The sequence below is a fragment of the Monodelphis domestica genome, chromosome 4 (assembly GCF_027887165.1).
Source record: "Monodelphis domestica isolate mMonDom1 chromosome 4, mMonDom1.pri, whole genome shotgun sequence".
In the NCBI taxonomy this organism is placed as follows: Eukaryota; Metazoa; Chordata; class Mammalia; order Didelphimorphia; family Didelphidae; genus Monodelphis; species Monodelphis domestica.
The window spans coordinates 245,826,161-245,839,892 of record NC_077230.1 but is presented as its reverse complement, the minus strand read 5'-3'; the positions used below and the strand labels follow the sequence as shown (position 1 = coordinate 245,839,892).

Sequence of the window (13,732 nt, the reverse complement as noted above, 5' to 3'; positions counted from 1 at the left end):
TGATTCAACCTTGCTTGAGGATTTTGAATTGGCCTAGCTGAACCACAAAGTCCTAATTGATATCACTTAAGCTGACTTTCAGACATTAATAGGAAATAATAAGCTACCTTAAAGACAGTTTTCTGAGGAACTCCTTAGATGAAGGTTTAAGCCAAGAAACAATTTATGAATCTTTTCCCAGGAGAAATTATAAAAGACTGTATTTCCTTGTGAGATCTAGGAGGAAACCAAGGGAACTATTAAAGTGATTTGTAGGGTCTATACTTTATTTTTCTTCCTGCCAGGAAGCGCTTATCATTTAAGAGTGTTATGAATCTAGATGAATCTTCCTGCCTGAAGGTGACAAGTCTTGAGGAAAGTATCAATACCCTCTGGTTTATTAGCAAAGGTGAAGAAATACTAACTAGAGGGAAATAATCCATGAAGAAAACCAGGAAGAAAATGATTTTGAAGAGATAAAAATGATTCAATACCAGTGTCAAGAGATTGGTGAACAGAAGAATGTAACAGAAGAAAGAGAGAAGAAAATGTGAAATACTAAACTAAAACAGGAATTATAAAGTTCTTCACATACAAGATAGATATTGATTTTCTAAAGAAGGAATAGCATTTATGAATCCATAAAGCAATAAAGAGGACCCATTAATAGTGGCAAATTATGTTGCTGGCCCTAAGAGAAAGAAAGAAGCATCTTGATTGCTGATGACTCTTTACTAAAAGGATAGACTACAGAGACTAATATGACTAAAAGAGTAAGGTACTGTTTTCCTGGAATAGGTAGCTAATATGTTATCTTACCAAAATCCATCAAATTTACTGACTGCTAAACACCTATACTAAGAAATGCTAATTACTTGTACTGGTTCTTGTAAGAATGATTAAAATCTACAGATTTCAAACTAAAAAACATGAAATTTATCTCTAATGATTTTTGAATACCTATTAGAAAATTGAAGAAATTGGTTGTGAGTAGGATTACCTCTTCTCCCACATGAAGGTTAAAAAAAAAACAAACTCAGCTATTTAAAGAATTTTCATTTGGAAGAAGGATTCAATTTGTTTTACTTTGTTTCAGAGTAGAAAATGGAACCAGTAAATTGAAGCTTCCTAACAATTAGAACTGTCTAAAAATGGGATAGAGTGCCTCAGGAGGTTTAGGTTCAACTAATGCTTTAAAAAAAAAAAAAGTTGAATTATCACTTCAGAGGAAGGATTTAGAATCCAGATATGTGTAGGACTAGATTATCTCTGAAATTGTCACCATGGAACTCAGTGTTTATGTGACTGGAATTTTGGAAGAATAGGAGGATATGTTAACAGCTGGCCAAAGTGATGATGCTAAAATTTGGTTTCCTAACTCATGAAAGCAAAATGATGGGCCCTGAAAAGAAACAGCTCATTCTAGAGATAGCTCTTTGGAAAAGAGATTTGCCAAACTGATTAAGAGAACTTTAAACCAAACATTACAATAAAGGGATATCTAGATAAAATCATAAAAATCCAATATTTTGGTGAGCAGATGAGTATGCCATAAAAAGAAGAAAATTAAAAGTTACCCTAGAAATTAGTATGCATAACTAACTAAAAAAATAATTAAGAATAGTCTTTGGACCTAATTTCTATATATCAACATATATAATATTGGAATAACAATAAACAATAAGCAAACTAAACTTGAAATATTAACACAAGGAGGTAAATGTAGACTTATAGTATAGTTATTAAGGCATAGTACTCTCATTAATACTGCTAAGTGCCTTATGGTTTTTAAAGCACTTTCTCAGCAATTCTTTGTGGCCTTTTTTGTATATGACAATAGAAGAATATTCTGTGTTCAAAGAAAATAGGTATGTATGATACTTGAAAATTGAAATACTATACTCTAGAAGATATGTACCTACATGAAATTCCAGAAACCCAGGGTTGGACACACTGACAAGGAGTACATTTAGGTGACAATAATAGGTGAAACAAAAAGAAATTACATTTTGGGGGAGCATTTACATACCACTCAAGCAAATGGGATATATCTTTCCTGATAGAAGTAAAACTGGCACAAATGCAAAATGAAATGGTTGTTGACTCATTTTAGTTTTGTCCAATTCTTTGTGACTCCATTTTGGAGGTTTTCCTGACAAAGCTACTAGAGAGATTTGTTATTTCTTCAGCTCATTTTTATAGATGAGGAACTGAGACAAATGGGATTCAATGAGTCCTTGACTACAAAGCTAGTATCTATGGCAAGATTTGAACTCATGAAGATAAATTTTCCTGATTCTAAGTCCAGTGCTCTAACCATTGCACCACCCTGCTGCTCCCTAAAATATAGTAATGATGGACAATTTTAATTATTTCATACCCATGAGAAGTCTCATTCCGTTAAATATAGCACATCTTACAAAATTACTGATTTGCCATACCAACAACAATTTCATCTTTTAGAAAGTAAAGGAAAAAATAAGAATTGCTGCTTTGGACTTAATTCTGACCAACGTAGTAGCTGATGAAGAGGAAATGATAGGAATCTTGAGAGGAATGGACCATGTCATTTTATATTGTATAATAGCCAAGAAAAGAGAATTAGAATATTATTAGATTTATACCATAGATTTTAAGAAAATAGATTTTTTAAAAATTCAGGAAAAACCAAGAGATATTTTGTGACTTGATTATAAAAATATGTAACGTTTTTTCAAAGGTTAACAAAACACTTTACATGTGTTATCTTATTTTATCTTTAGCTATGAAGTACTAGGTACCATTATCCCTCTTACAAATGAAGAAAATGAGACTGAAACAAGTTATATGTCATTTACCCCAAGAATAAGTGTCTTTGCTTATAAGAAAAGATCTTCCTGATTTTAAATTTTCCTTTCTATCCACTTTGTCATGCTGCCTCTTCAAAGGTTAAAGAAAGTTTTTACATTTAAAAAAAATTATTAGAACTTTTTGGGTTGCAAGTTCCTAGGTTATTCAGGCTAGAGGATAGTTATGGGAAAGGCAAAGAAGTGATAGTCTATACACAAAAAATACTGGATAGAATGTGATTGAGGCAAAAGACATATCTTGACAAAATGCTGTAGGAAAACTTAGAGAAAGAAATTTAACTTGGAGAATCAAGAAAGACTTCATAGAAGTAGCATAGAAGAAGCAGAAGAAAGTGGAGTTGAGGAGAAGGACCCATGTTTAAGCATGGGAAGATAGCTGAGGTAAATTGTACAGATGTGGGAAAGGACAAAATGACCTCAAGGAATATCCAGTGGATGAATGGTAGAGCATATGAAAGGGAGTTGTATGAAATAAGGTTACAAAGGGAAATTGTGTTTTATCCTATAAGCAATAAGAACCAGTTAAGTTTTTTAAATAGGCAGATCTGTGTGTTAGGAAGATGATTTTGTCAGCTATTTGAAGATTGGCAAGGAGACAGACTGTAGACACAAATAGGCACAGGTAGGAGGCCATTATGTAGTCCTGGTAAGAGATTTTGAGAGCCTATTGTAGGGTAAAGGCAGTATGAATGGAAAGGTGGGGGAAATATAATAAATTAGAAATGAAGGATAAAAGAGAACAAAAATTTTCAATGAAAGAGAAAGAATGATAAATGGAGTAAGATCTTAGAGGAGACAAAAGAGAAGCCTAAAAACATAACTGATTTTGTTGGTCTCAGCAAAGAATTCTCTATCATTCTTTATGACTTGTGCAAAAGAAGATGATAGCTGCTAATGATAATAATAATGATGATAATAATTAGCACTTCTATTGAACTTTACAGCCCACAAAGTGCTTTATAAGGTTGAGTGATTTTCATAGAGTTAGGCACCAGTAAATATCTGAGGCCAGATTTGAATTCAGGTTTCCTATACCTCAGTATATAGTTAATAACATGAATTTTTGAGGCACAGAGAATAAGAGATGAGGGAGCTCATTATTATTTTCAAAACAAACTTCTTATGATATGGTTGAGAATAATCTTAGTTATAAAGGAAAGTTAGAGATATACTAAATTCACGTGTATTAGTGTATTGATAAATTTAGATTTTTAAAGTATGAGTACAAAAGATGGAAGAAAACATATCCAGTGACAAATACAGAAGATTGCTGCATAAGAATGGTATCAAAAATGATAAATCCCAACTTCAGCTGAAGGATAGTTTTTAAAAAGCATGTTCAGACCACGAACATCAAAAAAAAAGGACCAGTTGCTCAGTGGCAAATAAGAGTATAATATTAATAGGTGTCAGAGAGAAAGCAAGACTACTCTCCTATTTAGTTTTTTGTTATTTTAGTCAAAGAGAATGCTCTTTAAGTTGGAAGATTAAAACAAACATTAAGAAAGAATTGAAGCTGGTGGAGAGGGAGGGGATGGGAAAGAGATAGTAAGAATGCACCTGATTTCTTTTAAATGAGTTTAGGGATTTAAGCACCCCCCACCCCTATTACATCTTAGGAGGAAAAGCCATCTCTTAGTCAGTGATTATGGGTTGATATGAAATGAAAGATCTCAAATAATACCTGTACTGAGTTGCTACTGTTAATCACTAAAGAATTTTGGTAGTAGATAGGTGCTTAAAAACAGAAGAAAAATACTCCAGTGCTCAAAAAAGAAAGGGACAGATTTTATACTTATGAGCTTGATATATATCTCAGAAAATTCACTAATGATTTATTTAACTGAAACTATGTGAGACCTTTGAAAGGAAATGGTGATTTTTAGGAGTCAATATGGGTTCCATAATAGAAGTAGTGACAAATTAATTTCTTTGATAAAACAAGGGATTGTTATGTTGGTTGTCTCTTGAACCGAGGATGACGATTGTCTTTGTGCATTTTTGTGCACAAAGACACTTGTGCATGAAGATTTAAGTGGAAAAGTTGATGCACAGAGACAGTCCCACTCTCTCGGCGTTGGAAGCCTGGGTCCATTGGCACGAAAAAATTGTTATGTCTGGAGACTTCCTCAGCTGCATTGGATGGCCGTGTTGTCTTTTGTGCTCCATCACGACCTAAGCACTCCACAGTGCCTTGCTGCATCGCCATCTCAGCCGTTGAACCTTCTTGTTGGTTTCTTCCGCCTGTTCCGCCGAAGCAGTCTTCACATGCTGGGTGAGCAAAGCCCTGGTTCACCAGGGGTCGACGTTGACCCGATGGCTACTCTTCACAAGGTTTAGCTGGCCTGTTGAAGCCGTTGCCCGGGGTGTGGCCGCTGCCGCATGCTAACAGCTACTAGGAGCCACAAGTGAGAGCTGTGTGTCAGGTGGGGGTCAGAGGCTGGAGAGCTGCTCTAGAAGGGCATGACAAGCCCTCCATACCAAAGATATTACCCCTCCCTGAGCACTCCATACACCCCATAGAGATAATGTGCCTGGATTTCTCTGCTAAAGCATTTGATGCAGTTTCCCTTATCTTGTAAATATGTATAACTATGGACCTGATGGTGATGGAATTTGGTGAACTCCCTCTATTTGAGCAGCCAGATAAATTAAACTGATAAATTACCTGAGGGCAGGTCTTTCATGGTATGCCACAAGGTTCTGTTCTTCATCCTATTCTGTTTAGCATTTTTATCACTATTGGGTAAAGATAGAGAAAGTATACTTATTGGGTCTGTGAAAGACAGAAATGCTGAATGTTTTGATAGAATTCAAATATGACAAAACCTTAGTAGAGTTCAATAAGCTATAGAATTATGTGGGGTTGGGGGAAGTTGTGAGAGTTTATGTTAATAGTTTTCACATGGATCATTTCAGAATAAGAAAGGGTTAGTTGAGTCTAAACTCAATACAAATCAAGTGTTAATGGATAAAGGAGGTAATCCCACTACATTTTATTACTGATCAGATCATGACTAGAGTATTGTATACAATTTTAGTTAGGTATCCCATTTTAAGAGAAGCATTTACAGACTAAAAAGTCAACAGTAGAGGATAATCAAGATGGTGAAGGAATTTCAAATTGTGCCACATGAAGCAAGGTTTAAAGAACTGAGAAGCCTTCCCCTGGAGGACAAAAGACCTTTTTTTTCCAAGATGTGAAAGTGGTAGGGAGCGGTCTTTACCAATTTTGGGATCATCAGGAAAAAACGAGCAAGGAGTGGTATTTAACCTGAATTTCTAGTCTAGGAACCTCCATCACTTGAGCTATTCTACCAGAGAATAAATACCATGTTTTTAGGGTTGTTGTAGAAAGGATTTCCTTTAAGAGATGGTGGTTAGATTGGGTGATCTTAAGATCCTTTACATGATTTGTACTACATGCCATAAGTGATGAATTTGCTACTTGCAGAAATAATTTATTTACATGCATTTTATTTTTTCCAATTATCTGAGTCATGTATTCCCTGCAGTTAATATAATTTTAACATATTACCATTTCAGCAAATGATACCATTAAATAGACAGTTTCTGAAAAGACCTGTAGAAGACTATTCCCATTTATTTAATTTATATACAAATACAGTGTTTCTTCTGGCATAAATAGGATGTTGCTATTCCAGGAAAGAACACATCTTATAAAAGAATATTAAAAGTATATATACAAAAATTACAGTATCCCCAGTGGAATCACACGTCGGCTACAGGGGGTGGGAGGGAGGAAAAGAAAATGATCTTTGTCTTTAATGAATAATGCATGGAAATGATCAAATAAAATACTATTAAAAAATAAAAAATAAAGAAAGAAAAAGTAAAGAAAAAAATTACAGTATCTGAGAAGTGAAAGGACCAGCGAGGTTATCTATTCCAGCCAAGGAACATAGAGAGCTCAGGCTACTATCACTTTACTGCTTGAATGGATTCAGTGTCAGTTTCGGTGATTAGAACCAGATTTGGATATAATTCACTTTTTTTTAAGGAGAGGAAGGTCTGTTCCTTGAAAAATTCTTACTAATAATCCCCCCCACACACCATTCCATTTTAAATTTCAAATAAATACTTTTGAGAAGAACACATATTGAGTCTAGAACACCTTGAAGTGAAAGGCTTTCTGTATGTCCCTGGAGACACTGGGCACAGGGAAGCAAAGGCAATGTATATACAATGTTGCTTGAATAGCTTAATTTCATATTTTTCCTTTGAATTTTCTTACTTGAGTTCTTCAAGAGTGACAAGATTATATCAAAACATTCTTTGGAATAATAACTATCCCTTTCAGGAATTGCTTTTTTCTTTTGTTTAACATTTTTGTGTGGTCAAATTTTATGCAAGTTCTTATATAAAGGAGCTAACATTTTGTCAGAGAAATACAAACTTTTATTTCTAGGTAACTGAATTGGGACTGGCATCTGCAAAACAGCTTGATAGTAAATGGGCATTAACTCCCCACAAACAACTTAATTCTGCACATACACATACCCTTTTAAACTGCTTTTAAGATACCAATTCCAAGGATGTTGTTTTTGATCCATAGAGATTTTCATATTGCAGTTCTCCTTTGTTAATAAGTTGTTTCCTGGTCCTCTTTCTGAAAAAAAATTATAGATTTTTTTCCATCATCAAAAATCAACCATCTCATTTCCTCCTGCCCCAGTTATGAACAAAAGAAAAACAAAGCCTGTTAGAAACATTTGTATAGTTAACAGAAAACAAATTTCTACATTGGCTATGTCCAGAAGAAAAAGGTCTCATTTTGTGCTCTAAGTATACCTTTATATCAGAAACTGGGTAAGCATGTTTCATCTTTAGTCTTCTGGATTGGTAATTGGTTATTATATTGATATGATTTCCTAATTCTTTGCTTGTATGTATAAAGTTCTCTCCTTTTTCTGTTTACTTAACTGTGTCCTTATTTTTAGAATTTTAAAGTTTATTTGTTGTTACATTTCCCCAAACCCTGATGGTGAACCTATGGCACAGGTGCCAGAGAGGGCACGCAGAGCAATCTTTGTGGGCACAGACTCTCTTGCCCTCCAGAGTTTATTACTAGAAAGTCAGAGGGACTCAAGCAGAGCTGCTCCCCTCCCCTTTCCACCATGCCTGATGACATTTTTTCACATCCCCCTGCCTTCTACCCAAGTAGTTTAATGGGAGAGTTTCCTCCCTCCCCTTTGTGGGGTAAAAGGTGGGGTGCATATGGAACTCGGTCTTGGGGGGCAAAGCATAGCACTCAGTCTAAGGGTGGGCAGTGGGGGCACAGCATGCAGTCTTATACTTTTTCTGGTTTAGTTTTTCTTGACTATAAGCCTATATCACCTATATCCTTTGCTTTATGGAGTATTTTATTCCAACTTCTTTGCTTCCATATGATTGTGTGATAGATATGATACTTCATTGTGTGTGATCCTGACTGACTCTTCAGTACTTGAATTCTTTCTTTCCGGATGATGTGGAACCTCTGGAAATTTACTGTAGTACTGTTGGGAGTTTTTATTTTGGGGGTTCTAGAAGGTCACTGGTGGATTCTACTTCCACTTTGCTCTGTGGTTCTAAAAGATCTGAATGTAGTTGTTTTTTGTTTTTGTTTTTTTAATGTTGTCTAGATGCCTGTGGGGGAGGACTCAAGATAGTCCAATAATTTGTTTTTATTATATAAGCAATCTTTTTTTTTGACACCCCAATTTTTCATATGACAATGCAAAAACATTTAATACAAATTGATTTAAAGTACTAATTGTTTTGAATGTCATAAAATGACAAATGTATCCTCTACTCCAGTATTTATGCTGTTTAGCCCCTTTAAGTATATGGTAGAGAAAATAGAAGAAAAACCAGTAAAATGTCAGAGACAAGTTTTCATTAATATGATAAACTTAAATATATAAGCACCAATTTAGGCCTTTAGTTAGTTGTCTTTTGGTATAGGTTTTGGATACCCTTGATTAACTCTTGATTAGATACTGTGTGTCTTGAGCCTCTTCCCAGACTTCTTGGTTAGTCAAAGCAGATTTTTATTGACTTCAGAGGATAAGCTAAGCATATGGGCAAAGCTCCTTTTGAGTTCACCATCCTTTTCCTGAACTACTTCTTTAAATCCACACAACTCATTGAGTACTTTAGCATTCTGTCCTAAGTGGTCAGTTGTAACTTCTGCCAACAAGCTTTGTGTGAAAGATAATTGGTATTGTAAATTATGTAAAAAAAAAACCTGTCCCTGTCTCCTTCCATGTGAATAGATTTCACAGGAGTTTGTGCCTGGTAGAGTCTACTGTAGTTGCAAAGGTTTTATATTCCTTCTTAAAATGCTCAGATAATGACCCAAAGGAAATAAGCAATTCACCCTGAATAGCAAGTGTGTCCATCAGCTCCTGCTCTTTCTGATGAAATATAAGTTTGCAATTCAATTCTTGTACTTTTTTTTTTGTAGTCTGTTCTTTTCTTCACACAATATTATCAGATTTCCTTCTGCTTTTTCTTCTATTACAACAAGATATTTCTTCATCTTCACTGTCAGAAGGACTAGTAGTAGGGTCTGTGACTCTTATCATTCTGATAACTTCTGGGGAAACTGTCAGGTTTTTTTGGTGTTTTAGACATTTGTCCTGTATTAACTTCTTTGGCTGTTGGCAGAGTACTTTTCTTGATACTTTTATATCAATAGCAGAAAGATCCAGATCAGGAGGTGCACTTATGTGCCCATCTAATAGAGTTGATTACCAATCATTCTTTTTTACTTGACTATTATCTGCTTTACCCTACTAAGACACATTAAATTATTTTCTACTTTTGGGTTGTGCCCAACAGAACTGTTTGAATTATCAGATGCAAATGCCTTAACAACTTTTTTTTTTTCTCACATTGCAAATACTGAGACTCCACCATTCTTCCAGCTTGTGCTCTTCTCCCTTTAGCCTTGGAGTTCACTGAGGCATTAGGCCTGGCCTCCATGGAGAACCTCCCCACAGGCCTGAACCAAGGTCCACCATTTTCTCTGGGGATGTGTAACAGGGCTGAGCGGAGATGGGTGGCATAACCCAGCTCTATCCAAGGTTTGGGTGAGACCATTCCCAGAGAGGTGGAACCAGGCAATCCATGGACACAATGTCTATTATGTCTTGGAAATACTAGGTCAACAAAGTTGGCTAGAAATTCCCCTGAAAAGGCTCCAAAATGAGTCCAGAACACAAGAATCAGTTGGCCCTAGAAGAGGTCATTTTCCCCCTTGAAAGTAATTCTTCCCCTCTACTTTCAAACTCATTGCAGCAAAACCAGGCCACTAATCCAATAAATTCTTTTTCTCTTCAACCTGTTTTCTATGTTTTTGCAATGTTGATATCCTGCATTATTTTCAATTGTTTCTGCCTTTTGACTTTGTTTTAGTATTTCTTATTGTGTCTTCTATTTGGTTTATTCTAATTTTCAGTGAGGTGTTTGTTTTTTTATCTTAAGCAAGGCTTTGTACTTATTTTATTTGTTCCGTTCATTTCCTTTCTAATTCTTCCTTCCATAACTTCCATTTCTTTTCTAACTTTTTCCCTCAGTCACTCTCATTTCATTTATTAAGACATTTTAAACTCCTTAAAATTTCAGGAATTCCGGTTGAATTTTTTCACAAGCTGTTGTCTGAAGCTTTGCATATAGATTATTTAGTGTCATTCTCTTCTGAGATTGTGTCTTGAACTTCCTTGCCATCATAATAGGTCTTAATGATAGAATTCTTTTATATGTTTGCTTATTTTTCTAGCCTGGCCTCAGAGTTGGTATTAGGTTTAGGTTCTGCTCTACTTTTGGAGAGAAGTTCTAAGGTTGTCATATTGCTGCTTCCTTGGGATATTGAGTATCCTGTTATTCCAAGATCTCAGGGACCTGCAAGTTTGCAGTTCTCCTAAAATGTTCTCATCCAAGGCAAACTGTGATCCATCTGAACTCTGCAAATTTCTAACCTCAGTTTTAGTCTGAGCAACAGAATTTCATTGGGCCCAGCCAGTTGCTGTCAGCAGGCTGGAAAGCTCTGTTGGTTGAAAGTGACAATTATAAACTCCCTTTGAGTTTGGAATTCCTGCCCTGATTATTCTTCTACAGTGTGGGTAAGGTTAGAATTGAAACCCTGCTTTGTTCCTGGAGTCTATGCCACACCACTGCTGCTTGCTTTCTGAACTTCTTCCTTGCTTCCACCCAAAGTCTCCTTATCTAGGAACACCATCCCCAAGTGTAGATCCATACCTGTGGACTATGACTCAGAAATAGATAATGAACAAAGAAGCTGTCACTTCACACCTGTCCCTGTGGTAATTGTCTGGCATTGGTTTTGTTTTCCTCTTGCCCTGGGATATAGTCTCTCTATGCATTCTCCTGGCCCAGTCCCATCCATGGTGTCCACAGACTTCTTTGTCTCCCTAGAGCTGGGCTGAACAAATAAATGGCTTACTGTGATTTTTTTTTCTGGATTCCTCTACCAAGATTTGGTTTGGTGCATTTTCTAGGTCTGTTTAAAAGAGTTTTCTGGAGGGATATTCCTGTACCATTTTCCTGCTACTTAAACATCCTGTTTATACTCCTCCTCTCCTCCCACCCCAAACCCCTAAATTGAGAATGGTTTTATGCCCTGTTTATGGGGAATGCTTTTATTTTCATTGGTTATCTTAGATATAAATTTTCAAAGTGAAAAAGCAAACATTTCTGACAATTTATCTAAGCTATTATCTCTTAAGTCTTTAGCATTTGTTAGCATTGAAAAATATAACAGATATTGGTCTGAGGAAATATTGATTATCTACCTGAAATCTGGGGGTTTATAGCTATAGAGATTAATTCCTTATTTTAATTTCCCTATTCTTAACATGGTACTCTGTACAAAATTAGTCTTCTGCCTCAAGGCCTTTTCCTCTCCTATACATACTCTATATAGCTCTCCTATTTAATAAATTTAAGTGACACTGTTACTTCTAGGATTAATGACAGATTCCTATTTAGAATTTAAAATCCTTCACAACCTAGTTATTATGTCACTCCTCTTCATTCATCTTTATTCCAGCCTAACTAGCCTTTTTGATATTCTTCATATATAATATCTTACCACTTTATCTTCATGCCTCTACACAGACTTTTCTTCATCCCTGGAATGTACTTTTCCTCATTTGGTCCACCTCTGAAACTCTTCAAAACTCAGCTCAAACATCACTACCTACAGGAGGCTATTCCCTCTCTCCTTCTCTCCCTTTTCCCCATTTCCTCCTGTTTCTTCCCCACTCCCCTACCCTCCTCTCCTCTCTTAGCTTCCCCTTCCTTCCTCTCTGCTCTCCTCCCCTCCTCTTCTTCTCAATATTGTGTATTGGTTCCAAGGCAGAGGAGCAGCAAGGTCTAGGCAGTTTTATAAGTGACTTGCCAGGGCCACATAGTTAAGAAGGATATGAGCCCAGATTTGAACCCAGGATTTCCCATTTCTAAGCCTTGGCTCTTTCTCCACTGAGCCACTCAGTTGCCCCATGAGGTCATATCTGACACCACTATATCCCCATCTCCCAACTGCTAGAGCCTCTTATGCAAATTGCCCTGTATATATTGTGCATATATGTCCTATATCCTTATCTGTGTATGTGCTTTCTCCCCAATGTAGAATGTAAGCTCCCTAAGGGCAAGAACCATTTCCTTTATGCTTTTGTGACTCCAGATCATAGCCCAGTGCCCAGGACATAGAAAATGCTTAATAGATTCTTGTTCATTGATTGAATAGACTATTAATGCTTCTTGAATTTGATTTTTATAACATGACTTTTGATTGTATTTTCTTTTGTTATAGTCCCTCTCTGATTTTACATATACTGTTTTATCTACAGTCATTTTTTTCATTTCTTAAAATAAATTTTGACTGTACAATGATAGTCCTGATTGTTTACCAGGTGTTTAAAATAATTACTTTTGTTTCCAACAGTGAAACAAGGAAGATGGGAGGAGTGAGGAAGAGGAACAGAAATGCTGGTAAAGAAGAGATGATTTCAAGTCATAAGTCAAAAAAGGCCAAGTGGGAAAATGTGGAACCATTGGATACAGGCCTTTCTTTGGCAGAGGATGAAGAGCTAGTGCTGCATCTGCTCAAAAGTCAAAGTTAATTCTTTCCATCCTAATGACCAGGATTCCATGGTACAAAAGGTACAAGAGTTCCATACATGGACACGTTCCATGCCCAAAGGATCCTTTCTCTTGAGAACAAACAAAATATGTAACTAGAGGCAAGGGATTATTTTCCCTTATCTAAGTATTTGATGAGTTTTGAAATCTTTGAACCAGCATGAAATTCTTCTGAGTTAACACATTTTATAAGTTGGAAGTTTTGGGGGGGTTTCCATGTTGTTTCTGGAGTTGTGAAATTTTTTGTTGAAACTTTATTATAAATTCCAATCTTGCTAGAGATAGTCATTTCTACGTATTAGACAAAGTTATCATCCATTTGGATAGGTTTAATATTGCCAAAAATAAAGAAGGCATTATAATGAACCAATCCTGAGAGAATGTGGGTTTTTTTTAAGATGATGGTAAACAATAAAGTTATTTCTTACAGAATAAAGTACAGTTGTGTTTGCATTTTGTTTGACACATTTATTTAAAAGTTTCCACCAGGGAAGGCTCTTAAGATAAAGATACTTCACAGATTCTTAAAACAATGATTCTTCTTCCCAAGTTTGCCCTCTCAAAGGGATTATTCCTTTCTGTGGCCTGGGCAGTTTTTGCCAACTATCTTTTATAAAACTCAGAGAAATTCTTTTTGTGCTGAACATGAAGATTGTATCTTTTAAAACCTCTTTTCTAACACCTATGCACTAGGTCTGAGTGCCTCTGCAATTGATTTGCCCCCAGCTGGGGTA

General features: G+C 35.9%; 1 protein-coding gene across 1 annotated transcript in view; it reads left to right on the top strand.

Moving 5' to 3' along the window:
* DDX10 (DEAD-box helicase 10) overlaps positions 1 to 13,434 on the top strand; it is a 370,510-nt gene extending 357,076 nt beyond the window's left edge. The window contains exon 18 of the mRNA XM_007494873.2: positions 12,802 to 13,434. Within this exon, the coding sequence (XP_007494935.2) occupies positions 12,802 to 12,979 (178 nt within the window). The 3' untranslated portion in view covers positions 12,980 to 13,434. The remainder of the gene's footprint in view (positions 1 to 12,801) is intronic.
* Positions 13,435 to 13,732: the final 298 nt, after the last annotated feature.